The following is a 27,082-nucleotide window of genomic DNA, read 5'->3' as shown; positions in this document are numbered from 1 at the left end:
GAGGAGGGGAGAGTGGGAATAGTGACAGAGGCTGGGAGGTGATGGGTGGATCCAGGTGAAGAGGGGAGATGGACAGATGGAGGAGGGGAGAGTGGGAATAGTGACAGAGGCTGGGAGGTGATGGGTGGATCTGGGTGAGGAGGGGAGATGGACAGATGGAGGAGGGGAGAGTGGGAATAGTGACAGAGACTGGGAGGTGACGGGTGGATCCAGGTGAGGAGGGGAGATGGAGGAGGGGAGAGTGGGAATAGTGACAGAGGCTGGGAGGTGATGGGTGGATCCAGGTGAAGAGAGGTGATGGGGAGATGGAGGAGGGGAGAGTGGGAATAGTGACAGAGGCTGGGAGGTGACGGGTGGATCCAGGTGAGGAGGGGAGATGGAGGAGGGGAGAGTGGGAATAGTGACAGAGGCTGGGAGGTGACGGGTGGATCCAGGTGAGGAGGGGAGATGCATCATGTTGCCTCCAACCTATCTCTTTTTTTCTCTCTCCTCTCGACCCTCTCTTTCTCCCCTTCCTTATTTTTTCTCTCTCTCTTTCTTTGATCATTTTCTCCCTCCCTCTCTTCCCACTGCTTTCCTTCATCCCTCCCCTTCCCCTGCCTCCCTCCTCTTTCCCTCGACTGGGTCAGTGTAGAGTGGAGAGATGGAGCAGATCTGAACAAAGAGCGTACAATCAAAGGCAAAGGCTCAAGGCGGGTCCTGTCCCTTTAAGTCCATCCTGTCCGAGTCATCCCGCATCAGAGGCGTCACAAGCATCCGCTGTTGGAAGGAGTGTTTATTGCACTGGACACAGAAATAACTAGCTGAATCCGTGCCCCCCCCCAGGTGCAGGGAGACCCTCTCATGTGGATAACTCTGCTTTGAAAGAGACACAATGAGTGAAGAAGTGGAAAGGTTTCTGTCGGCGCGGATGGGGCTCCAGTACCCATGGGAATGATAAACTTTCTCCGTCAGAGACAGTCTGGACACCCGAGGAGGTAAATGAGGAGTGTGTTCAATGCCAGATTCCTGCGGGAATTCGTTTCTTATAAATGCTTCAGTGGGTGTGGTGTTGGGTCGAACTTTAAGAATGCATTTTTAAAGATAAAGATACGGACTGGCTTTACCTGTCACATGTACATTGAGACATACAGTGAATTGCGTCGTTAGCGCCGGATCAGAGCGGGAGCATTGAGCATTGTGCTGGGGGCGGGAGGCAGTCTGCAAGAGTCATCACATTCTCGGCACCTACATAACCTGTCGGCAGCGCACCAATCCTAACTCCTACAGAATGTGGGAGGAAACCGGAGCACCCGGCGGAAACCCATGTAGTCAGAGTTGACAGACTGTGACGGGAGCCCAGACTTCAATCACCCAGCTGATACTGTAAACCGTCACACTAACCGCCACACTACTGTACACATATATGTATATTCAGTATTCATACACGACCACTCTCCGCCCTGTCTGTGCCCATGTCTGCTGCTGTCTCCCCACAAACCTGGACGGTCGGCACTCCACCCGCCATAGGTAGTTCCCAACTCCCACCATTGACCTGAAACCCCACTCCATTCTTTGGGAGTTATTCCGCCCGATGTTCAAGACCCAAACAGGCATAGTGTTGCCTCCACGCTGGGTGTGTGATGGGACAGGGTCACTCTGTGTCTGACCCTGGGAGTGTGTGATGGGACAGGGTCACTCTGTGTCTGACCCTGGGAGTGTGTGATGGGACAGTGTAGAGGGAGCTTCACTCTGTGTCTGACCCTGGGAGTGTGTGATGGAACAGTATAGAGGGAGCTTCACTCTGTGTCTGACCCTGGGAGTGTGTGATGGGACAGGGTCACTCTGTGTCTGACCCTGGGAGTGTGTGATGGGACAGTGTAGAGGGAGCTTCACACTGTGTCTCACCCTGGGAGTGTGTGATGGGACAGGGTCACTCTGTGTCTGACCCTGGGAGTGTGTGATGGGACAGGGTCACTCTGTGGCTGACCCTGGGAGTGTGTGATGGGACAGTGTAGAGGGAGCTTCACTCTGTGTCTGACCCCGGGAGTGTGTGATGGGACAGTGTAGAGGGAGCTTCACTCTGTGTCTGACCCCGGGAGTGTGTGATGGGACAGTGTAGAGGGAGCTTCACTCTGTGTCTGACCCCGGGAGTGTGTGATGGGACAGTGTAGAGGGAGCTTCACTCTGTGTCTGACCCTGGGAGTGTGTGATGGGACAGGGTCACTCTGTGTCTGACCCTGGGAGTGTGTGATGGGACAGTGTAGAGGGAGCTTCACTCTGTGTCTGACCCTGGGAGTGTGTGATGGGACAGTGTAGAGGGAGCTTCACTCTGTGTCTGACCCCGGGAGTGTGTGATGGGACAGTGTAGAGGGAGCATCACTCTGAGTCTGACCCCGGGAGTGTGTGATGGGACAGTGTAGAGGGAGCTTCACTCTGTGTCTGACCCTGGGAGTGTGTGATGGGACAGGGTCACTCTGTGTCTGACCCTGGGAATGTGTGATGGGACAGTGTAGAGGGAGCTTCACTCTGTGTCTGACCCTGGGAGTGTGTGATGGGACAGTGTGGAGGGAGTGTGTGATAGGACAGTGTAGAGGGAGCTTCACTCTATCTGACCCTGGGGGTGTGTGAAGGGACAGTGCAGGTGATTCATCATAGCACAGGAACATACTGCTTCAACCCAGTCTGTACCTATCATCTTTCTTGCCCGTTGGTCCTGATCTCATTTAACCCTTGACGTTTCAAGTGCTCAACTATATACTTCATCGATGTTGTGAGTATCTCTGTCTCGATCACCCCCTCAGGCAGAGGGTTACGGATTCCATCACCTTCTCTGCAGGAAAATACTGTTCCTTATATTTCCTCTTAAACCTCTCCCTCTATGTTTACAGTATTTGCCAAGGCCTCAGGCATATACGGTGCCTATAAAAAAGCATTCAATTCACCCTCTCCCCCCCCCACTTGGAAGTTTTCATGTTTTATTGTTTCACAACATTGAATCAGTGAGCTTAATTTGGCTTTTTTAACATTCATCAACTTTCGTGTCAAAGTGAAAACAGATCTCTACAAAGTGATCTAAATAAATTACAAATATAAAACACAAAATAATTGATTGCATAAGTATTCACCCCCTTTAATATGACACACCAAATTATCACTGGTGCAGCCAATTGGTTTTGAAGTCACATAGTTAGTTAAATGGAGATCACCGTGTGCAGTCAAGGTGTTTCAATTGACTGTAGTAAAAATACACCTGTATCTGGAAGGCCCAAATGCTGGTGAGTCAGTATCCTGGCAAAAACTACACCATGAAGACAAAAGAACACCCCAAGCAACCTGCAAAAAGGTTATTGAAAAGCTCAAGCCAGGAGATGGATACAAGAAACTTTTCATGTCACTGAATATTCCTTGGAGAACAGTTATGTCAATCATCAAGAAGTGGAAATAATATGACACATCTGTAAAACTGCCTGGAGCAGACCATCATCAAAAACTGAGTGAGGAAGGCCACCAAGAGACCTATGACAACTCTGGAGGAGTTACAAGCTTCAGTGGCTGAGATGGGAGAGACTGTGCACACAACAACTGTTGCCCGGATGCTTCACCAGTCACAGCTTTATGGGAGAGTGGCAAAGAGAAAGCCACTGTCGAAAAAAATTCACATGAAATCTTGGCTAGAGTTTGGCAGAAGACATGTGGGAGACTCTGAAGTCAGCTGGAAGAAGGTTCTATGGTCTGATGAAACCAAAATTGAGCTTTTTGTCCATCAGACTAAATACCACACATCATCAAAAACACACCATCCCTACCGTGAAGCATGGTGGTGGCTGCATCATGCTGTGGGGATGCTTCACTGCAGCAGACCCTGGAAGGCTTGTGAAGGTAGAGGGTAAAATGAATGCAGCAAAATACAGGGAAATCCTAAAGGAAAACCTGATGCAGTCTGCAAGAGAACTGTGACTTGGGAGAAAATTTGTTTTTCAGCAAGACAATGACCCCAAGCATAAAGCCAAAGCTACACAGGAATGGCTTAAAAACAACAAAGTTACTGTCCTGGAATTGCGAAGTGAGAGTCCAGGCCTCAAACCAACTGAGAATTTGTGGCTGGACTTGAAAAGGGCTGTTCACTCATGATCCCCATGCAATCTGACAGAGCTTGAGCAGTTTTGTAAAGAAGAATGGGGAAAAATTGCAGTGTCCAGATGTGCAAAGCTGATAGAGACCTATCCACACAGACTCAAGGCTATAATTGCTGACAAAGGTGCATCTACTAAATACTGACTTGAAGGGGGTGAATACTTATGCAATAAATTATTTTGTGTTTAGTAATTGTAATAAATTTTGACCAATTTGTAAAAATTTGCTTTCACTTTGACATGAAAGAGTCTTTTCTGTTGACCAGTGTCAAGCCAATTAAATCATTGTGTTTAAACGTTGTAAAACAATAAAACATGAAAACTTTCAAGGGGGCTGAATACTTCTTGTAGGTACTGTATTTGGTAGGCTGCCTAAGACGTTTGCAGAGTACTGTATTCATCAATGTGGAGAGCGAGTTTGTAAATCTGGTGGGAGCAAAGGATGTTGGGAATGGTGAGGTTTGGAGCGCCACGGGAGGGGTGTGGGACAGGTGGCAGAGAAGGAGAGGCAGGGTTGGGGATTGGCATGGGTGCAGACGCACCCAGCCCTGAGACACCAGGCAAGGTCACTTGATTCCAAACAATTGGTTTTGGATCGTTACAGAATTCCCGCTCAGTCCCCTCTCCCTTCCACTCTTCCCAACCATGATTCCTCTCTCCCTGCCCCCTTCCCACTCTCAGTCCACAATAGAGACCCAGATCAGAATCAGGTTTATCATCACTCACGTATGTCATGAAATTTGTATTTTTGCAACAGCAGCGGTACAGTGCAATACATAAAATGATCACAGGACTGTGCAAAAGTCTTAGGCAACCAGCTATAGATCTGTGCCCAAGGCTTCTGCATAGTCCTGTATATATTCTCATTTTTGAATTCCTATGCCTGAAAAAAGTCTGTGTGCAGATTCATCCTACCTGTGCTCCTCGTAATTGTAGACAGGTCTCCCCTCAGTCCACCATGCTCTAAGGATTGAAGACCTAGTTAGTCCGAACTCTCCTCGTAATTCAGACCCTCGAGTCATGGCAACACTCCCGTAACTCATCTCCGCGCTCCCTCCAATTCATTTACTCTGTGCCCCTGTTCGGAACATCGTTTGCACATTCGGTACCTGTACCAGGCTACATACCTGTCCCACCTCCCACCTGATATTACCAGCCAACTCACCAAGAGGAACACACATCAGAGACTCCTCGGGGGCTGGGAATCCAGAGTAACACACACCAAATGCTGGAGGATCTCAGCAGGTCAGGCGGCATCTGTGGAGGGAGATGGACGGTCGAAATTTCCATAAGACCATAAGATATAGGATCAGAATTAGGCCATTTGGCCCATCGAGTCTGCCCCAGCATTTCATCACGCCTGATCTATTTTCCCTCTCAGCCCCAATCTCCTGCCTTCTCCCCAAATCTCTTTATGTCCTGACTAATCACGAATCTATCATCCTCTGCCTTAAATATTCCCAATGATTTGGCTTCCACAGCCGCCTGTGGCAACAAATCCCATAGATTCACCACTCTCTGGCTAAAAAATTCCCCTCATCTCCATTCTAAATGGACACCCTTCTATTCTGAGGCTGTGCCCTCTGATCTTAGACTCCCTCACCATAGGAAACATCCTCTCCACATCCACTCTGTCAAGGCCTTTCATCATTCGATAGGTTTCAATGAGATTCCCCCCTCATTCTTCTGAATTCCAGTGAATACAGGCCCATTGCTGTCATATGACAAGCCTTTCAATCCCAGAATCATTTTCGTGAAGTGCCTTTGAACCCTCTCCAATGTCAGCACATCCTTTTTTTAGATAAGGGACCCAAAACTGCTCACAATACTCCAAGTGAGGCCCCACTACTGCTTTATAAAGCCTCAACATTATACTCGTACTTTTATATTCTTGTCCTCTTGAAATGAATCCTGACATCTCATTTGCCTTCCTCATCACCGACTCGACCGGTAAACTAACTTTCAGGGAACCCTGCACGAGGACTCCCAAGTCCCTTCGCTTCACTGCCCTGATTGGGGGTGGGAGGAGGAGGGCTAACCAGGTGCTACTCCCTGTCCAAGGCATTTTGTGTGTGATGCTCTGGATTTCCAGCATCTGTTAATGCGTTCTGACATGGTTTCCCCTTGGTCTACCTCAATGCACTGTGTAACGATGTGATCTGTACAATGAGACAAGTGTTCCCCTATATTCAGTACACGTGGCAATAATAGGCCATCACCAATAACAATTTTTTGTTCTCTACCCAGGGAATTGGGGGTCTGGTTGTCCTGGTCATCGGTGAACATCAGAGGATCAGAAGGATTCAGATGGACCTCGGTCTCCACCGAGCCGTTCACGTTGGCTGTACGTAATGCCACGGGTTTGGGAGCAGGAGCCCACTGAGATGGCCGCAGTGAATGACACAGCCTTCCCCAACTCCATTTCCAGGCTGCTCTACCACATCCCCGAGGGGCTCTTCCCTCGGCCCGTCCTGATTGGGATCACGGTGGTCTGCGTCCTCCTCTTCTTGGTCGGCGTGGTGGGGAACACTATGACCGTGCTGCTGGTGGCCAGGTACAGAGAGATGAAAAGTTCCACCAACCTCTTCCTTTGCAGCATGGCCCTGTCGGACCTCTTCATCCTTCTCTGCATGCCCCTGGACCTCTACAAGCTCTGGAGGCTGCGCCCCTGGCCTCTGGGGCAGCTGGCCTGCAAGTTGTCCCAGTATGTCAGCGAAGGCTGCACCTACGGCTCCACCCTCCACGTGACCGCCCTCAGCGTGGAGAGGTACGTGGCCGTCTGCTTCCCGCTCCGGGCCAAGGTACTGCTCACCCGGTCGCGGATCAAGGCGGCCATCTTGGGCCTCTGGGCCCTGGCCCTGGCTAGCGCCGGCCCCGTCTTCGTCCTTGTGGCCGTGGAGTTCATCAACGGCACCGACCCGGCGGAGACCAGCGAGTGCAAGAGCAGCAAATCTGGTGCCCGGTCGGGACTGCTCAGTGCCATGGCCTGGGTCTCCAGCCTCTACTTCCTGGTGCCCACCTGTTGCCTGGCCGTCCTCTACAGCCTGATCGGACGCAAGCTGTGGAGGAGGCCCAAGTCCCGCCGGGACAGGAGCAACAGGCGCACTGTCAAGATGCTGGGTGAGTACGCGGGAAAGCCGGAGTGGGAGTCGGCCATTCGGCCCCTCAAATCTGCCCTCTCTCCCCCCTTCCCATCCTATACAATCAATTTCTCTTCTGTGCCAGTTCCCCATTCCCTCAATCTTTCACACATTTATCTGTCTACACCCTAAATGTGTCTAATACAACACATCTCCTTCTACAGTACTATACAAAGGTTTGGGCACACGCATATCCCCAGGGTGCCGAACACTCACGCACAGTTCTGTGTTTGTCAACATGGAGTGGAGAGCGGATTCGTAAATCTTGCAGGAGAAAAGGATGTTGGGAATGGTGAGGGTGGAGCGCCATGGGAGGGGAGTGGGACGGGTGGCAGGGGCAGGGGACGGGGTTTGCAGACACACCCAGCTCTGAGACACCAGGCAAGGTCATTCAATTCCAAACAATTGGTTTATTGATCATAACAGAATGTCTCTCTGGTGCCTCTCACTCCCTCCCCTCTCCCTTCTCCTTTTCCCAACCATGATTCCCCTCTCCCGGCCCCCTCCCACTCTCAGTCCACGATAGAGACCCACATTAGAATCAGGTACATCATCACTTAGGTATGTAATTAAATTTGTTCTTTTTGTAGCAGCAGTACATAAAATTACTATAATACTGTGCAAAAGTCTTAGGCACCCTAGCTATCTAAATGTGCCTAATACATTTGCACAGAACTGTACTTTCCTCCAGTCAAATTACACTCTTCTGTATTAGCCATCTCCACTCTGGGAATAAGACGTCGGCTGTCCATTCTATCAATGCCTTATCATCTTCTACACCTCTCATCATCCTTTGCTCAAAAGAGTGAAAAGCTCTATCTCACTCGATCTTTCCTCATAAGGCATTTATTTAATTATACAGATGCAGTGTGGACTGGGCCCTTCCTGCCTTCCAGCTTCACCACTCAGCAACCCCTGATTTAATCCTAGCCTAAACACGGGACAACTTACAGTAACCACTGACTGGTAGGCCTTTGGACTGTGGGAGGAAACCAGAGCACCTGAAGGAAACCCACACTGTCACGGGGAGAGCGTACGAACTCCTTACAGACAGCGGTGGGAATTGAACCTGGGTCGCCCATACTGTAAAGGGTTGTGCTGACCACTATGCTACCATTCCTGCTGTGACATGTTCTTTAATTCACACATCATCCTGGTAAATTTCTTCTGCATTCTCTCTGAAGTTCCCGCACCCTTCCTATAATGAGGCGCCAGAAATGAGCACAATACTCCAAGCCTGGTCCAACCAGAGACTGATAGAGCTGCTCTTGAACTCAATGCCCTGACTATTGATGGAGTGCAAGAAGGAACAGGTCCTTCATCACACTGCAATACCATATCCTTCTTACAAATAATCCCTGTCCCTCCATTTCCTGCATATTCACGTGTCTATCTAATAGCCTTGTAAACACGATTATCACATCTGCATCCTCCAGTAACCATGGCACCCAGTTCCAATCACCCTCCACTCTATAAAAGAAGAACTTGCCCCATATATCTCCTTAAAACTTGCCCTCTCTCACCTTGTGTTTGATTGTCTTCTAGAACCCGGCGTTTAGAGTCATAGAATCATGGTAAAGTACAGCACAGAAACAGGCACTTCAGCCCATCTAGTCCATGCCGAACCAGTTAAACTGCCTACCCCCATCAATCTGCACCAGGACCATATCCTCCATACCCCTACCATCCATGTACCTGTCCAGGCTTCTCTCAAACTTTGAAATCAAGTTCGCATACACCACTTGGCAGCTCGTTCCACACTCTCACCACCCTCTGAGTGAAGAAGTTTGCCCTGATGTTCCTCTTAAACTTTTCACCTTTCACCTTTAATCCATGTTCTCTGGTTGTAGTCCCACCCAACTTCAGCGGAAAAAGCCTGCTTGCATTTACTCTTTCTATACCCCTCATAATTTGTACACTCCTATCAAATCTCCCTTCAATCTTATATGTTCCAAGGAATCAGTTCCTAACCTATTCCATCTTTCCTTATAACTCAGGTCCTCCAGTCCTGGAACTATCCTCACAAATTTTCTCTATCCTTTTTCAATCTTATTTACATCTTTCCTGTAGGTACATGACAAGAACTGCGCACAATACTCCAAATTAGGCCTCACCAACTTCTTGTGGAACTTCAACATAGCATCTAATCTCCTGTATGCAATATTTTGATTTATGAAGGTCAATGTACCAAAAGCTTTCTTTATGTCCCTATCTGTGGGGCCACTTTCAATAAATTATTGACCAGTATTCCCAGCTCCCTTTGTTCTTCCACACTCCTCAGTGCCCTACCGTTCACTGTGTATGACCTACCCTGGTTGGTCCTACTGAAGTGCAATGCATTGCACTGTCTGCATTAAATGCCATCTGGCAATTTTTCCAGCTGGTCCAGATCCTGTGGCAAGCCCTAATAGTCTTCCTCGCTGTCTACTAGTCTGGTACAAAGATTCTGACTGTCTACTCTGTCTATGAGCCTCATAATTTTATCAGCTTCTATCAGGTCTCCCCACAGCCTCTGCAGCTCCAGAGGAAACAGCTGAGGTTTGTCCAACCTCTTCGTTTAGGTCAAACCCTCCAATCCAGGCAGCGTTCTGGTGAAGATCTTCTGCAACCCCTCCAAAGCCTCCACATCCTTCCTGTGATGGGGTGAGCGCAAGTGCACACAATACCAAAGTTTTATACAACTACATCCGTGACGCTTCACACGCTCAGTACCCTGACCAATGAAGGAGAGCTGATTGTACAACTTCTTTGCCATCCTAACTACTTGAATTGAATTGACTTTATTTCTTACATCCTTCATATATAGAGGAGTAAAAATCTTTACGTTACGTCTCCATCTAAGTGTGCAATGTGCAATTTATAGTAATTTGTAATAAATAGTATGTACAACAGGACAGTCAATATAACATAGAAATACAGTTGTATCAGCATGAATTAATCAGTCTGATGGCCTGGTGGAAGAAGCTGTCCCGGAGCCTGTTGGTCCTGGCTTTTATGCTGCGGTACCGTTTCCCGGATGGTAGCAGCTGGAACAGATTGTGATTGGGGTGAATCAGGTCCCCAGTGATCCTTTGGGCCCTTTTTAAGCACCTGTCTCTGTAAATGTCCTGAATAGTGGGGAGTTCACATCTATAGACGTGCTGGGCTGTCCGCACCACTCTCTGCAGAGTGGACTCGGACTCCAAGGTCCCTCTATACACCAGTGTTGCCATCGACTGAGTACTTTCCACTTACGTTTGATCTCTGAACCCATCCTACCACCTTCAGGGAGCAGAAAAGTCCCGAGATTCAACCCCTCGGAGAGAAGGAGCTCTTCAACTTCAAATGACTGACCGCTTAGTTCTGCGATGACGTCCACTCTCTGACCAGTCGAAACATTTGTGTCGGTCTCACTGTCCCTGAACAGGAAGAATGAGGAGGCTTTGGAGAGGGTGCAGAGGAGGTTCACCAGGATGCTGCCTGGATTAGAGGGTAAGGGCTGCACGGAGAGGTTGGACGAACTTGGGTGGCTTCCTCTGGGGCAGCTTTTTCCCGTGTGCTGTGATCCTAGGACTCTGCCAGTGGGAGGCACCAGTTGCTGCTGAGGGGGTGTCTTTTTCTCGGGAGTGGCACTCATTCTCGTGGTCTGCTGGCTCAGCGGGCAAGACTGCCTGCAGTTTAAGATGTGCGGACACCCTAGGCACCTTCACAGGGCCTGGCACGCCCTTCCTCAGCACGGCGGCGCAGCGGGTAGAGACAGTGTCTCTCAGTGCCAGAGACCCGGGTTCTATCCCAACCTCCGGCACCGTGTGCGCATGTAGAAACAGACCTGGGAGATGGTGTGGGGCGTGAGTGATAGGGCATGTGTCTCTCCACAGCTGTCATCGTCCTGGTGTTCGTGTTGTGCTGGCTGCCCTTCCACATCGAGAGGAACCTCCTCCTGCTGACAGCCGGCAGCGCGGGGATGTACACAATCAGCCGCTGTTTCCAGGCCCTCTCCTTCACCCTCTTTTACCTCAGCGCCGCCATCAACCCCGTCCTCTACAACCTCATGTCGGCAAGGTACAGAGCCGCTGCAGGCAAGCTGCTGGGCCTGAGAGCGGCCGGGGACAGGAGGAGAGGTTGGAGGAGAAAAGAGAGGTCGCAGTCTCTCCCACAAAGCAGTGAGAGTGGCCACTGTTGCCCAGGATTGGAAAGTGTTGTCTAAAAAACATCCTGAAAGAAGAAACAAATTACTACTGACAAAATACTTCAATCCTGATTAAAGTTATTTATTCTGTTCCTGCAGAGTTTGTAGTGCTTTATTTCAATGGTTTGGTGTTTGAAGTGTGGAAGCGCCAATGCCCAGGACCAGCATAGCCTACAAAAGTGATGGTTAGAAGCCCTCCCCATCACTGAGCATAACTGCCACAAAAAAGAGCAGCATCCATCATCAAGGACCAGGACATGCTCTCGTCTCGCTGCTGCCATCGGGAAGGAGGTACAGGAGCCTTAGGTCCCACAACTCCAGGTTCAGGATCAATTATCACCCAACCATCAGGCTCCTGAACCAGTGGTGATCACCTCACTCAGCTGATCCCACTACCAGCAGACTCACTTCCGATGACTCTACTACTCATGTTCTCAGTATTATTTATTTGCACAGTTTGTCGGTCTTTGTCTATGTATGATAGTTGTCCATCATGTCCGACAATGTACAAGTGAGTTTCCCAAAGTGGGACAGTTTCACTCTCTCAACCTCAGAAGTCTGAGTCCAGCGGTACAAATAACTGTCACAAACTGGGGTCTTCCTGGGTTGCAGTGGATGACCGTGACTTCTGTGCCTTGTCGTGCCCTTCGTTCTCCATGGAACATTGCAGAACCACCTTCCCAGTCATTGGATCTCACTGTAGATCTCATCCACCAAGTCCGCCGGAGATAACTTCGCATGCTGGGACAGGAATAGGGACATTTATGTAGAGTATTGTGTACAATTCCTATTTTATTTTTTTTCTTATAAACACCTGCAAGAAAATGAATCTCAAGGTAGCTTATGATAACATAGATGTACTTTGATAGTAACCTTACTTTGAAATTCGACACAGAAATTATTGTGGTAAAGGATGCGATAATCATTCAGGCCACCTTGTACTAAGTCCACGAAACCTGGAACCGTACACCATAAGACCAGGGCCTTTGGCCCATGATGTTGTATCAGACAATTAACTAAGTAATTAAATGGTTAACTAAACTAGATCCAGCCTACTAGTCTCACTCTGATCTTTCCCCGTCATCCTGACATGGAACACAGATCAGTTCATTCGTTATGTTCCATGTCGTGTGACGTGGGTGATCGTGATCTTTCCACAACCATGACTATTCTTGGCAAATTTTTCTACAGAAGTTGTTTGCCCATAGCCTTCTTTACTTGAGCAGTGTCTTTACAAGACTGGAGTCCAGCCATTACCAATACTCTCCAGAGACTGTCTACCTGGCATCAGTGCTCTGCACCAGCTGCTCATATGACCATCGATCACCTGATTCCATGAGTCACGTGACCCTGATTGGGGTGGGGGGTGGGGGCTAAACAGGTGCTACAGCTTGCCAAAGGGAGGGAAGAAGTGCCTTACACCTCCTTTGGTAGAGACGTATCCCCACACACCACCCAACCTATACTACTACAGTGCTGTAAACTGTATCATTTCCTAATAGTTATTGATGGAGGAATTCATCCAGACTACGCACTGAACAAAATCAGCGCAGACACCTAACACGCATGTCTGACACTAGTGAGAAACTGTTGGGCAACGGTCTCCTGTCCCAAATAAGAGGCTTAGTGTCCCAAATAAACAAAGGGAATTCTTGCTATCTTCTCGATTCATTTTTGCTCTGGTTGGGAACAACGCTCAACAATTATAGAGACTAACTCTGGATAAGAATTTTTTTTCAAAAGTGTTTTTTTTGTTTGTGATAGGCCACTTGAAGTTAAACACAAATATCATTTTAGACTATTTATTTCACATAGGAATTTGGACAGACAAGAAATTACCTTTTATTGACTCTAATGTGTTTAATTATATAACGTGCTGACACTTTGCAATAGTTCAACTAAGCTAAAACTGTTTCATTGATGATTTTCATTTGTACTCAGTGTCTGAGGCTTCTCACTTAAGTGTCCAACAATAATCAGCCAGCATTGATAGATTCCAGTTACCCTGACACCGTTTCTCCATGACGACAATGTCCTGGTGAAACCTTTCACCGTGCTCGTTACTGACAGTGCCGAGATTTGCAGGGAAGAAGTCTAAATGGGAATGCAGAAAATGAATCTTTAGTAACATGTTGCACTTCATGGTTTTGTGTGTTTAAAGCATGTTGTCAACCAGCTGCACATCGTTTGGTACTCTGTAGTTGCCAAGAAAATTTTCAATAACGTCCTTGAATGCCTTCCATGTGGTTTTCTCCGGTCCCACTAGAAGTTCTTCAAATTGCCTGTCATTGATGACCTGTTTGATTTGTGGACCAACAAAAATGCCTTCCTTAATCTTGGCATCAGTTATTCTGACTTGAATTATGAATTGAAATAGCAAATATAAGCATTTTTTTAAAAAAAATGATGGGTGATAGGAAAATTTCATGGTGATTTTCATGATCAGCAGCCCAAAATCCATAAGATACATCCAAAGATATTCAGGAAGCAAAATCTTTGTTGTGCAGTGTTATAGAATGCAGAATGAAGTGTTACAGCAACAGGGAAAGGGCAGTGCAGGTAGAAAATAAGGTGCAAGGCCCATAGCGAGGTAGATTGTGAGGTCAAGAGTCCATCTTATCATACTGGTCTGTCCATAAACTGGGTGTGAGTAACCAGGGGAGGTCCTGTACTGCAATTAACCCGTGTTGCACTTAACCTACCTCCAGGAGGACCACAACCTTGGCATTGAGTTTGGAGGTTTGCGTTCCTCAATGACTCGGAGAGCCATGCTGGCTGGAGTCAGGGCTTTATTCTTTGGCTCTTGGTAGGTCACCCATGCCAAAGAGGTCAAAGGGTAGAGGCCAGACAGAGAGTGGCCCACTGGTTCAGTTTAGGGCTAACGACCCTGACTGATAAAACAAAATTGTTATGGAAACAGCAATGAAGAATCTTTCTACATCTGAGTGTGACGGCATTCCTGTATCTCCAGCCAGAACAAGCATAACTGACAGTAGTGAAAACCGAGAGGAAGCTGACACGATGAAGGAAGCTGTGAACTCCGCCCGAGAGTCACTGGGAGAATGGGGGAACTCTACACGTGTGCACATGCGCGCACACACACACACACACACACACACACACACACGTATACACACACACACACACACACACACACACACACACACACAGACACGTACACAGATACGTGCACACACACATACATGCACACACACACACACACACACACACACACACAGACAGACAGACACGCACACACACGTCAGGATCGAACCCAGGTCTCTGGAATGTGAGGCAGTGTCTCGACCTGCTGCACCACTCTGCACATGGGCCTCTGGAGTCTTTATTCTTCCACACTGCACTTACTGCATTTTGGAGGAGGTTTTGAACAGATTATGATCACTTATTATGTAACAGTGGGATTGAATTGTATTTCATGGCTGAGAGATTATTCACTCACACAGAGCAAACAGACTCTGTCAGCACTGATAATAAATCACACAAGTGAATCCCCTGGGCATTGCTTGTATTTTAACTCAATCTCACAGCATGACCAGGTCACTTGCTGATTCCCGTTAGCACAACTCTGTGGTGTGAAACCCTGATCTCTCGGGGAGAAATGGATATTCCTGGGAAAAGACTGCATAGCTCATTCTGCAGTACTTCATGCATGACCTTGTCCTTAATTACTACTCAACTTCCTCAGGAATCCATGAAGGAAGGTGTGATCGGATCTGGTTGACAGTGTTGAGGTGTAGTCAGATCTTGGGGTCCAAGTTCGTGCTTCCCTGAGAGCTACGTACAGGTATTGAGGTGGAAAAGAAAGCATACGGTATGCTTGCCATTATTACTCGAGACATTGGAGCTCAAAGTCAAAGTCTACGTCAATGTATTATCAAAGTACATAAATGGCTCTATATACAACCCTGAGATTCATTTTCTTGCAGGCATACTCAATAAATCCAAACCAGAATAATAACCATAACAGAATCAATGAAAGGCTGCCCAACTAGGATGTTCAACCACAGTGCAAAAGACAGCAAACTGCAAATACAAATTTTAAATAAAATTAATAAATAAGCTATAAATATCAAGACATGAGAAAGTCTGCCAATGCTGGAAATCCAAAACAATGCAGTCTAATCACAAGCTAACAAGTAACTACTCTAATCAGAGACAGAAGTCCAAGGATAAGCAATTGGACACCTGCAAAGTCTCGGAGAAGTAATTGGAAGTATTCCAGGACAATTGCAACTTAAATGTAAACTACAGAAGACCAAACAAAAACACATAAAAAAAACCCGAGATGCAACGATACAGAAAATTAATTAATTAAAACACAGAAAATACAAAAAAATTCAACAGCAAAAAAAAATCAGAGGCCTTAGAACACTCTACCGACGACCCGAGGTTGTAACAGATACATTATGGACATTTCAGCGTCTCCGAGGTTGGCATATCAACATTAGATCAATGGAAGGTTTTGGGCTGCGTAGGGTTGCATTAATCGTGAAGTAAGTTTATGTACATTACTGTGTGAATGTCTTAAGCACACATGTCATGAAATTTGTTTTTTTGTGGCAGCAGTACAGTGCAATAAATAAAATCACTACAGTACTGTGCAAAAGTCTTACGCACCCCAGCTATACAAATGTGCCAGAGACTTTTGCACAAGACTCTTTACATGGTCTCTTCCAGCCCACAGAAGCAACAAGTGGTGTACCAGTTCAGAAACTTATGACAGGGCACTGCTCCGTGTAACATCCTGAACCCTGGCTCCCCAGCGCAGAAGGGGACTCCCATCCCCACCTTGTGTTGTTGATCCCCACCGGAGGAAACCCCCTTGCTGCCAGAGCCAACCTTGCGATCTGAGACCCTTCACCAGCACTGTAACAGTCTGTTTTTTAAATTATTTATTGAGATAAATCGCAGAACAAGCCTTTCCCGCCCTTTGAGCCACATTGCTCAGCAATGCCCCGATTTAATACCAGCCTAATTTACAATGACCAATTAACCAAACGTTACGCCTTTGGACTGTGGGAGGAAACCAGGGCACCCGGTGGAAACCCACGCAGCAGCGGGAATTGAACCGGGGTCGCTGGAGTTGTAAAGCGTTGTGCAGACTACTACACTGCCATGCAATGTCTTTTCCACGGGTTAGAGGAGTACAAAATTAAAAAGCATAGGTCTAGGGTGAGTGGGTACAGACTTAAAGGGGCCTGAGGGGTGACGTTTGCACGCACAGGGGTGGTGGGCATATGAACCAAGCTGCCAGAGGAAATGGTCGAGGCAGATACGATAACATCAGTAAAGAGGCATTTGGATCGGTACGTGGGCGGGGGTAGCTGAGTTTGTAGAGATTTAGGCCGACGCAGGAAATTGGGACAAGCAGGTTGGGCACCATGCCAGCATGGATGAGTTGTGCTAAAGGACCTGAATCTGTGCCTCCAAAGCTCTATGACTCGAAGGGGTAAGAGGTGAGCGATGTTTATTCGGTTCGGTACCTGTGTCTGGACAGAATAACCAATTACTGAGCAGTTGTCATCCACACGGGCATCACTCCAGGACCAGATGCTTTACTAAAATAGAATCATCGCACTGCAACAGATAACCAATGGCTTTCAAGATTGCACATTTGGTGAATGAGTGGATGAAATTAAAATTTACTTGTCAATAAAACAATTCACAATCATGATCTGTCAGTTTTGGCAATCGTTGTCTCCGTGGCTAATCTACATTCCGAGTCAAACAGCGTTCAGTGGAGATGTAAAGAGACAGCGTTGCTGGAATCCAATAAACATGTGTGATGGGACAGTGTAGAGGGAGCTTCACTCTGTGTCTGACCCTGGGAGTGTGTGATGGGACAGTGTGGAGGGAGCTTCTCTCTGTGTCTGACCCTGGGAGTGTGTGATGGGACGGTGTAGAGGGAGCTTCACTCTGTGTCTGACCCTGGGAGTGTGTGATGGGACAGTGTAGAGGAAGCTTCACTCTGTGTCTGACCCTGGGAGTGTGTGATGGGACAGTGTATAGGGAGCTTCACTCTGTGTCTGACCCTGGGAGTGTGTGATGGGACAGTGTAGAGGGAGCTTCACTCTGTGTCTGACCCTGGGAGTGTGTGATGGGACAGTGTAGAGGGAGCTTCACTCTGTGTCTGACCCCGGGAGTGTGTGATGGGACAGTGTGGAGGGAGCTTCACTCTGTGTCTGACCCTGGGAGTGTGTGATGGGACAGTGTGGAGGGAGCTTCCCTCTGTGTCTGACCCCGGGAGTGTGTGATGGGACGGTGCGGAGGGAGCTTCACTCTGTCTGACCCTGGGAGTGTGTGATGGGACAGTGTAGAGGGAGCTTCACTCTGTGTCTGACCCTGGGAGTGTGTGATGGGATAGTGTAGAGGGAGCTTCACTCTGTCTGACCCTGGGAGTGTGTGATGGGACAGTGTAGAGGGAGCTTCACTCTGTGTCTGACCCTGGGAGTGTGTGATGGGACAGTGTGGAGGGAGCTTCACTCTGTGTCTGACCCCGGGAGTGTGTGATGGGACAGTGTAGAGGGAGCTTCACTCTGCTGCCCCAGCTTTGGGAGACTTTGATGGGATAGTGTTGGAGGAGCTTAGCCGTTAGCATAATGCTTGCAATCAGAGTGCCAGCTGTCAGAACGGGTGTTCCATTGCTGTTGGTGCCTGTCAGGAGTTTGTACATTCTCCCCGTGGACCGCCAGGCTCTCCTTCTTTTGCTCCTGTTTCCTTCCAATTACGGTTCGGTTTAGTAACTTGTGGGCATCCTCATATGGTGCCAGAAGCATTGTGATACTCATAGGCCCAGCCCCATCCTCGCTGCTTTGATTGACGCAAGCAATGCTTTTTCCTATATGTTTCGGGGTACTTGTGACAAATAAATCTACTCTTTGACATCTTTAACCTTTAAATCTACAGATGCTTTAGATGAAAGCTTGCTGAAGTATTGCTGGTGGCAGCCCAACCCTGAGCCAGATTCCTAGAAAGCACCCCCCACGCTGTCCAAGCATTCTGTGGCCAATGTCCAACGGAACAGAATCTGTTACTGTTTACTCACTGTTCCAGATTGTTGACTCAAAGTGGAACAATGAGCACTGTAAAACTCAGTCTTCCAAAGCAGACGGTCACTAATTGATGCTTGGCTCCTGGACATGAATTGGAACTGAACAGTGAGCCAGACAGAGGATTAGAATGGATGGTGGGCTGCAAGCTGCCAAAGGAGGATGATACAATCTTGGCTCCATCCATCTTTCAAAGACGTTCTTTGGAAAGCGTCACTGCATTAACAAATTAACAAATATGAAACGCCGGCCTTAGGTGATGGAATTACAGAGCGTGGAATCAGGGTCTTTGGTCCTGCCTGGCTATGAGAACCATCATGCCTCCCCTCTCTACATCAGAAGTAGCTTGTCCTGGTCCAACCATGTAAGAAAGCAGTTCGATGGTTTAATTTAATATTGGAGAATGTATACAGTATACACCCTGAAACTCTTGCTCTTCACAGACATCCATGAAACAGGAGATAAACTCCAAAGAAGGGATGACAGAAAACAGTAGAACCCCAATGCCTGTGCTCCTCCCTCCCACATGGAAGCAGCAACAAAAGCATCCACCCTCCCCCCCCACTCCTCCAGCAAAAAGCATCAGCCCCCACCACCCACCAAGCAAGCAGAGACCACAATCTCGAGTCCATCAAAAAAAAATCTACTGTCCATCCCAGCACTTTGACATGCCACAGGCTCACCCTCTCTCTCTAATGAGGGAGAGCGATATCGCTCCTGCAACGGTGAGAAGGGAGGGCTACAGCTCGCTGTTTCGATGTCACAATCTGTAGCGTCGCTCATTACAACAGCAGCGGGCACTGCATTCTTGATGCTTCAACCTCCTACCACGTTTCTATCGGTGACACCGGCAAGATATCGGGTGGTCCACGGAGCTGCGCCCCGAAGGCGCGTGTCTTCTTGACTGCTCCTAGTGATGTTGAAAACACTAGGCCGCTCGGCAAGCTCTGAGAGTGAGAGCCCATCACCCATCAAGAACAGTAGCTTGAGTGTAGCTGCAGATCACAGACTCTGACGGGACCACCAGCCGCCTTGAAGAGGAAAGATGCTAAAGAGAAGTTAACCTGTTTTGTAGATGATCTGGAAGGCTGAGGAAAATTGACTTGTTCCCATTGTTTCTCACCATTTTTTACAGAGGCTTCACAGAGGTCGTCCTATCTGGATGTATCACAGCTTTACCTAGAACACAAGAAACTGCAGGGAGTTGTGAAACTCTTTGAAACTCAGCCTCCCCTCTGCAGACTCTGTCTGCACCTCACTGCCTCGGAAAAGCAGCTCATTCAATCAAAGAACCCCCACCCCCCTGGATGTTCTCTCTTCTCCCCTCCCCCATCTGGCAGAAGACAAATTAAAAGAGATTGGTAGCTCGGGCTGGCTGCTTGTTTGTAGAGTTGTTCAACGAGCCTGAGAGCTGGGTCACACACATTTCAATGCCAGTTGAGTTGACAACATCATTGCTCAACTGAGCATTGTTTCTGGTGAGTCATTGTGTTTCTATTAGTCCAACCAGAACAACGGGTCGGACCTTTTCTGTCCTGAAGAAGGACCTTGGGCCGAAACATTGACTGTTTGTTCATTTCCATCGATGCTGCCTGGCCTGCTGAGTTCCTCCAGCATTTTGTCTGTGTTGCTTTGGATTTCCAGAATCTGCAGACTATCTCATGTTTATTGATGGGTAGAATGCCCACGTTTCCCCCATACGCTTGTGGTCTTACAAATGGTTGGAAGCATTTTAACTACTGTCTGAAACCAGACTGGGGTGTTCAGGATACACGAACGTCCTTGGCCGGAGTAGCTGTGTTAAGGTATAATACCATCTGATCAAATAATTCACGCTTGTGTCACAAAACTAAACAAATGGACACAGATGTGAAGGAAGGCATCGGAAGATAAGCAATTTCAATTTGCACCCAGTCTTATCACCACTTAATCCCTGTGGACAAGCTGCCAGCTCCACTTTCAGACTCTACATAGACTTGTGATTTCAAATGAGTTCATCATTCTTCTTAGACTTAGACTTCAGATTTCAAATCTAAGTAGTGGGTTCACAACACGCTGGAGGAACTCAGCAGGTCGGGCAGCATCTGTGGAAAAGATCGGTCGACATTTTTCATGGATGCTGCCCAACCTGCTGAGTTCCTCCAGCGCGTTGTGAGTGTTGCTTTGACCCCAGCATCTGTAGATTATTTTGTGTTTACTAAGTAGCGGACAGCAAGGGCGGATGCGTGGCCTCGGTCATAGCTAGGACTAGGCCTCAAGCCGCAGTGTTGCCTGTTTACAGCCACCCAGAGAGAGAGGCGCAGAGACAGTGTGCTCCACCAGGGGCAGTGTGGTGCGGCATCAAGGCTGGAGTCAGTGGTGCCCTTCAGGTTTCACTCGGCAGAAGACAAGCTGTATTGTAGTTGACTGCAGATTTCTGCGGCGTCTGTGGACTCAAAGTCTGGACTACTTTTTTGTGTGGCTGTAGTTTACATGTATCTTACATGTGCTTGCTATCTTGTTTGTGGTATATGTACTTTGTGCTGTGTGTGAATGTTGGTACTGTGTTTTGCACCTTGGCCCCAGAGTAGCACTGTCTCGTTTGGCTGTATTCATGGGTATTTATGAATGGTTGAATGAGAATTAAACTTGAACTTGAAATATTGCTAACTATTTCCCTGACTGTGTCTTCCCCACGACAGATTTACCAGCTCCCCAACACTTAACATTGACAGTTTCAGACAACCTTATTTATTATTTTATTGCGATACAATGTGGAATAGATCCTTCCAGCCCTTCAAGCCATGACACCCAGCAACCTCCGATTTAACCCTAGCCTAGCCATTGGCAATATTTATAATGATGAATAAACCTATCAACCGGTATGAATTTGGAATGTGGGAGGAAACCAGAGCACCTGGAAAAAATCCACACGGTCATGGGGAGAATGTACAAACTGCTAATAGGTAGCGGAAATTGAAGCAGATCAGTCGTACTGTAAAGCATTGTGCTAACCACTACGCTACCGTGCTGCCCCACTAAGAAGATGGTCAAGTATAATGCGTATAGATTTTTTGAGATGCGTTAGGGAGTAGGCTGATCCGGTGCTTCGAGCCACGTCACCCAGCAATTCCCCAATTTAATCCTAACCCAACCTTGGGGCAATTTTCAATGACCATTTAACCTACCAACCGGTATGAATTTGGAATGTGGGAGGAAACCCACGCGGTCACGGAGAGAATGTACAAACTCCTTGCAGCAGGCAGTGGGAGTTGAACCTGGGTCACTGGTACTGTAAAGCGTTTTGCTAACCAATACATTACCGTGTGGACACCTCTTTCTCTTTCTTTCACCTCTTCCCTTCCTTCCATCCCAATCCAGCTTGCTCAACAATTAAACAAATTTAAGTCTCTTTTAATTTTTATTGCTTTAACCTTTAAATTAATTGATTTCATTTTTAAAATTTTAAATTAGTTTGCTTTGTTTTTATTTTATTTTGTTATCTCCTTATTTGTTCATTATTAACTAATTTTCATTTTAAATTTTGATTTTTTATTTTAAGTCTTTAATGGTCCAGTAACTATTTTATTTGAATTTTAAATCCCTTTTTTAAATTAAATATATTATTTTCAATTTTTCAAAAATTTTCGGATTTAAATTATTTAATTGAAAGTATTATTTCAAATCAATTATAAAGTGCTAATTGATTCTTAATGTTTATGAATAAATTATAAACATTATTATACAGTGCAGAACAAGCTGCCACCACAAATGGGGCACACAAGCTTGATTTCAAGGTTGAAGAGAAGTTTGGGTACGTACATGGAGCATGGAAGCATGAAGGGCTATGGTCCTCGTGATGGTCAATCGGAGTAGGCAGTTTAAATGGTTCAGCATGGACTAGGTGGGCGAAGGGCCTATTTCTGGGTTGCAATTCTCTATGACACGATAAATTATTTCATTAATTAACATTTAAAATTAATTAATTTATAAATACGTAAATAAACCAATAAAAAATAAATGATGTATAAAACAAATAATTAATTAAAACACATATATTCTCAATCCCACTTCCATTTCAACCTACAGTACTGAAGGCTAAAATCATTAAAGTACAAGATTTTATCCTCTCTCACACAGTGTCCCCATCATCACAGTGTCGCATCAACACAGTGTCCCCAGGAACACAATGTCGCATCAACATAGTGTCCCCTTTAACACGGTGTCCCCTTTAACACAATGTCCCCGTTAACAGTGTCCCATTAACACAGTGTCCCCATTAACACAGAACCCCCATTAATAGTGTCCCCATTCACAGTGTCCTGTTAACACAGCTTCCCCATTAACACAGTGTCCCATTAACGCAGTATCTCATCATCACAGTATCCTCATTAACAGAGTGTCCCATTAGCACTGTGCCCCCATTAACAGTGTCCCCATTAACTCAGTGTCCCCATTAACACAGTGGCCCATTAACACAGTGTCCCCATAATCACAGTGTCCCATTAACACAGTCACCATTAGCACAGTGTCTCCATTACCAGTGTCCCATTTAGATCGACTCCCTATTAACACCGTGCCCCATTAACACAGTGTCTCCATCATCACAGTGTCCCATCAACACAGTGTCCCCATTAACAGTGTCTGTTAACAGTGTCCCATTAACACAGTGTCCCATTAATACAGTGCCCCATTTAGACAGAATCCCCATTTACACAGTGTCCCATTTAGATAGTCCCCATTAACACAGTGTCCCCATTAACAGTCTCCACTTAACACAGTGTCCCATTAACAGTGTCCCTGTTAACAATGTCCAATTACTACAGTGTCCCATTTAGACAGATTCCCCATTAACACAGTGTCCCCATTAACACAGTGTCCCATTAACAGAGTGTTCCCATCAACACAGTATCCTCATTAACACAGTGTCCCCTTTAACACAGAGTCACCATTGGCATAGTGTCCCATTAACACAGTGTCCCATTAACTGAGTGTTCCCATCAACACAGTATCCTCATTAACACAGTGTTCCCATTAACAGAGTGTTCCCATTAACACAGTGTCCCATTAACTGAGTGTTCCCATTAATGCAGTGTCCTCATCATCACAGTGTCCCATTAACAGAGTGGTCCAATTAACACAGTGTCCCCCTTAACACTGAGTCACCATTAGCACAGTGTCCCCAGTAACTCAGTGTCACCATTAACACTGTGTCCCCAGTAACACAGTGTCCCTTTCAGACAGAGTCCCATTAACACAGCGTGTCTATTAATACAGTGCCCCCATTAAAAACAGTATCTCATCAACACAGTGTCCCATTAACAAAATGTCCCATTAACACAGTGTCCCATTTAGACAGAGTCCCATTAACACTGTGTCCCCATTAACATAGTGTCCCCATTACCAGTGTCCCATTAACAGTGTTCCCATTAACACAGTGCCCCCATTAACACAATGTCCCCTTTAAAACTGAGTCACCATTAGCACAGTGTCACCATTAACACAGTGTCCCCAGTAACTCAGTGTCCCCTTTTAGACAGAGTCCCATTAACACAGTGTGTCTATTAATACAGTGCCCCCGTTAAAAACAGTATCTCATCAACACAGTGTCCCCATTAACACAGTGTCCCCATCATCACAGTGCCCCATTAAAACAGTGTCCCCATTAAGTGTCCCATTAACACAGTGTCCCATTAACAGTGTCTCATTACTACAGTGTCCCATTTAGACAGAGTCCCATTAACAGTGTACCCATTAACACAGTGTCCCCATCAACACAGTGTCCCATTTTAGACAGAGTGCCATTAATACAGTGTGTCTATTAATACAGTATCTCATCAACACAGTATCCCCATCAACTCAGTGTCCCCATTAACACAGCCCCCATTAACACAATCTCCATTAACGCAGTGTCCCCATTAACACAGTGTCCCCATTAACAGTGTCCCATTTATACAGCGTCCCCATTAACACGGTGTCTCATTAACACAGTGCCCCTATTAACACAGTGTCCCATTAACACAGTGTCCCATTTAGACAGAGTCCCATTAACACAGTGTCCCCATTAACACAGTGTCCCGTTTAACACTGAGTCACCATTAACACAGTTTCCTCATTGAGACAGTGTCCCATCAACACAATGTCCCATTAAAACAGTTTCCCCAGTAACAGTGTCCCATTAACACAGTGTCCCCAGTAACACAGTCTCCCCATTAACATAGTGTCCTATTAAAACAGTTTCCCCATTAACACCATGTCCCCATTAACACAGTGTCCTATTAACAGTGTCTCATTAACACAGTGTCCCCATTAACAGTGTGCCCCCATTAACACAGTGTCTTATTAACACAGTGTTCCATTAACACAGTGATCCCATTAACACAGTGTCCCATTGACACAGTGCCCCCATTAACAGAGTGATCACATTAACAGTTTCTCCATTAATACAGTGATCCCATTAACACAGTGTCCCCAGTAACACAGTCTCCCATTAGCACAGTGAACCATCATCACAGTGCCCGTTTAACACAGTGTCCCCATTAACAGTGTCCCATTAACACAGTTTCCCCATGAACACAGTGTCCCTTAACACAGTGTTCCATTAACACAGTATCCTCATCAACACAGTATCCCCATTAATACAGTGTCCCCATTAACACAGTATCCCCATTAACACAGTGTCCCCATTAACACAGTATCCCCATTAATACAGTTTCCCCGTTAACACAAGTATCCCCATTAACACAGTGTCCCCATTAACACAGTTTCCCCATTAACACAGTGTCCCCATTAACACAGTATCCCCATTAACACAGTGTCCCCATTAACAGTGTCCCCATTAACACAGTATCCCCATTAACACAGTGTCCCCATTAACAGTTTCCCCATTAACACAGTATCCCCATTAACACAGTTTCCCCATTAACACAGTGTCCCCATTAACACAGTATCCCCATTAACACAGTTACCCCATTAACACAGTATCCCCATTAACACAGTATCCCCATTAACAATGTCCCCATCATCAGTGTCTCATCAACACAGTGTCACATTAACACAGCGTCCCCAGTAACACAGTGATCCCATTAACACAGTGTCTCATTGACAGTGTCCTGTTAACGCAGCGTCCCCATCAACAGTGTCCCCATTAAATTAATGTCCCATTAACACCGTGTCCCATTAAGTGTCTCATTAAAACAGTGTCTCATTAACACAGTGTCCCATTATCTCAAAGTCCCCATTAACACAGTGTCTCATTTACATAGTGTCCCATTAATTCAGTGTCCTCATTAATATACTGTCCAGTTAATACAGTGTCTCATTAAAACAGTGTCTCCATTAACACAGTGTCCCCATTGACACAGTTTCCCATTGACACAGTGTCCCCATTAACACAGTGTCTCATTAAAACAGTGTCTCCATTAACACAGTGTCCCATTAACACAGTGTCCCATTAACACAGTGTCCCCATTGACACAGTTTCCCATTGACACAGTGTCCCCATTTACACAGTCATCCCTGATTATAAGAGTGCTGTGCTTCACACAGCTGTTTGAAGTTGAGCCTGTGTCTCTGGACGTTTGATGCACCTGCTCCACCCATTACTCCAGCATTCATCCCACACTAAGAGAAACAAGTGTGCATGGTTTGGCATCTTGCCTGGTCCTGGGAAACATCTTGGAAGTTTTATGCCACAACAAGCTGCCATACTCTGATATAAAGTGGTCACATTTCTCTAATTAGTCAAATCCCTCGATGAAGTGAAGTTCAAGTGTAAACTCCCACTGTGAGTGTGTCTGTACCTGTGTGAGTATGATTGTGTGTGTATGTGTGCAGGTTCATGTCTGTGTATTTGCGTGTCTGTGCTTGTGTTAGTGTGTGTTTCTCTGTCAGTATGTGTGTGTTTCTTCTGTGCGGGTGTGTCTGTGTGTGTCTGTCTGTCTCTGTATGTGTGTATGTGTGTGTTTGTGTGTGTAACGTGTGTGTATCTGTGAGTGTGTGTATGTATGTGTGTCTGTGTGTGTGAGTCTGTGTGTCTGTGTTTGTACGAGTGTAAGTGTGTCTGTATGTCTGTGTGAATGAGTGTGTGTCTGTGTTTGTGTGTGTGTCTGTCTGTGTTTGTGTCTGTCTGTGGTTGTGTGTGTGTATGTGTGTGTGTGTGTGTGTGTACCTGTGTGTATCTGTGTGTGTGTGTGAGTGTGTGTGTGTGTGTGTGAGTCTGTGTCTGTGTTTGTATGTGTGTAAGTGTGTCTGTATGTCTGTGTGAGTGAGTGTGTGTCTGTGTTTGTGTGTGTGTCTGTCTGTGTTTGTGTGTGTGTGTGTGTGTGTGTGTGTGTGTGTGTGTGGATTTTGTGTGATGTGCTGCGCCGTGTTCACGACCTTCTGCATGCCCTCTGGTGTTAAACTTATCAACCATGGGAAAAAGATATTGGATGTCTACTCTGTCTAAAACTTCTATTTGGTCTCCCCCTCAGCCTCCACTGCTCCAGAGAAAACAACTCAAGTTTGTTCACGCTCTTCTGACAGCTCAAACCTTACTGGAACCATATCAATATCCTTCTTGTAATGCAATGTCATGATTTCAATTGAACAACCAGAATTTAATTGGTG

At 46.6% G+C, this 27,082-nt stretch overlaps 1 protein-coding gene across 3 annotated transcripts; it reads left to right on the top strand.

The window, feature by feature from the left end:
- The first annotated feature begins 629 nt into the window (after nucleotides 1-629).
- Nucleotides 630-27,082, top strand: LOC134346270 (growth hormone secretagogue receptor type 1-like). Of its 3 annotated transcripts, none has more exons than XM_063047616.1 (3): nucleotides 630-977; nucleotides 6,363-7,235; nucleotides 26,947-27,082. In XM_063047616.1, exons 2-3 carry the CDS (start codon nucleotides 6,467-6,469, stop codon nucleotides 27,036-27,038), a joined length of 861 nt encoding a protein of 286 aa, XP_062903686.1. In that variant the 5' UTR covers nucleotides 630-977; nucleotides 6,363-6,466; the 3' UTR covers nucleotides 27,039-27,082. The 3 variants fall into 3 exon arrangements, with proteins under 3 accessions (XP_062903686.1, XP_062903687.1, XP_062903685.1); XM_063047617.1 differs by lacking the exon at nucleotides 26,947-27,082 and adding an exon at nucleotides 10,523-11,083; XM_063047615.1 differs by lacking the exon at nucleotides 26,947-27,082 and adding an exon at nucleotides 11,113-12,406 and having other exon boundaries at nucleotides 718-977.

Source organism: Mobula hypostoma, chromosome 5, assembly GCF_963921235.1.
Source record: "Mobula hypostoma chromosome 5, sMobHyp1.1, whole genome shotgun sequence".
Classification (NCBI taxonomy): domain Eukaryota; kingdom Metazoa; phylum Chordata; class Chondrichthyes; order Myliobatiformes; family Myliobatidae; genus Mobula; species Mobula hypostoma.
Note: the sequence above shows the minus strand (reverse complement) of the source record. Positions and strands in the feature narration are given on the sequence as shown.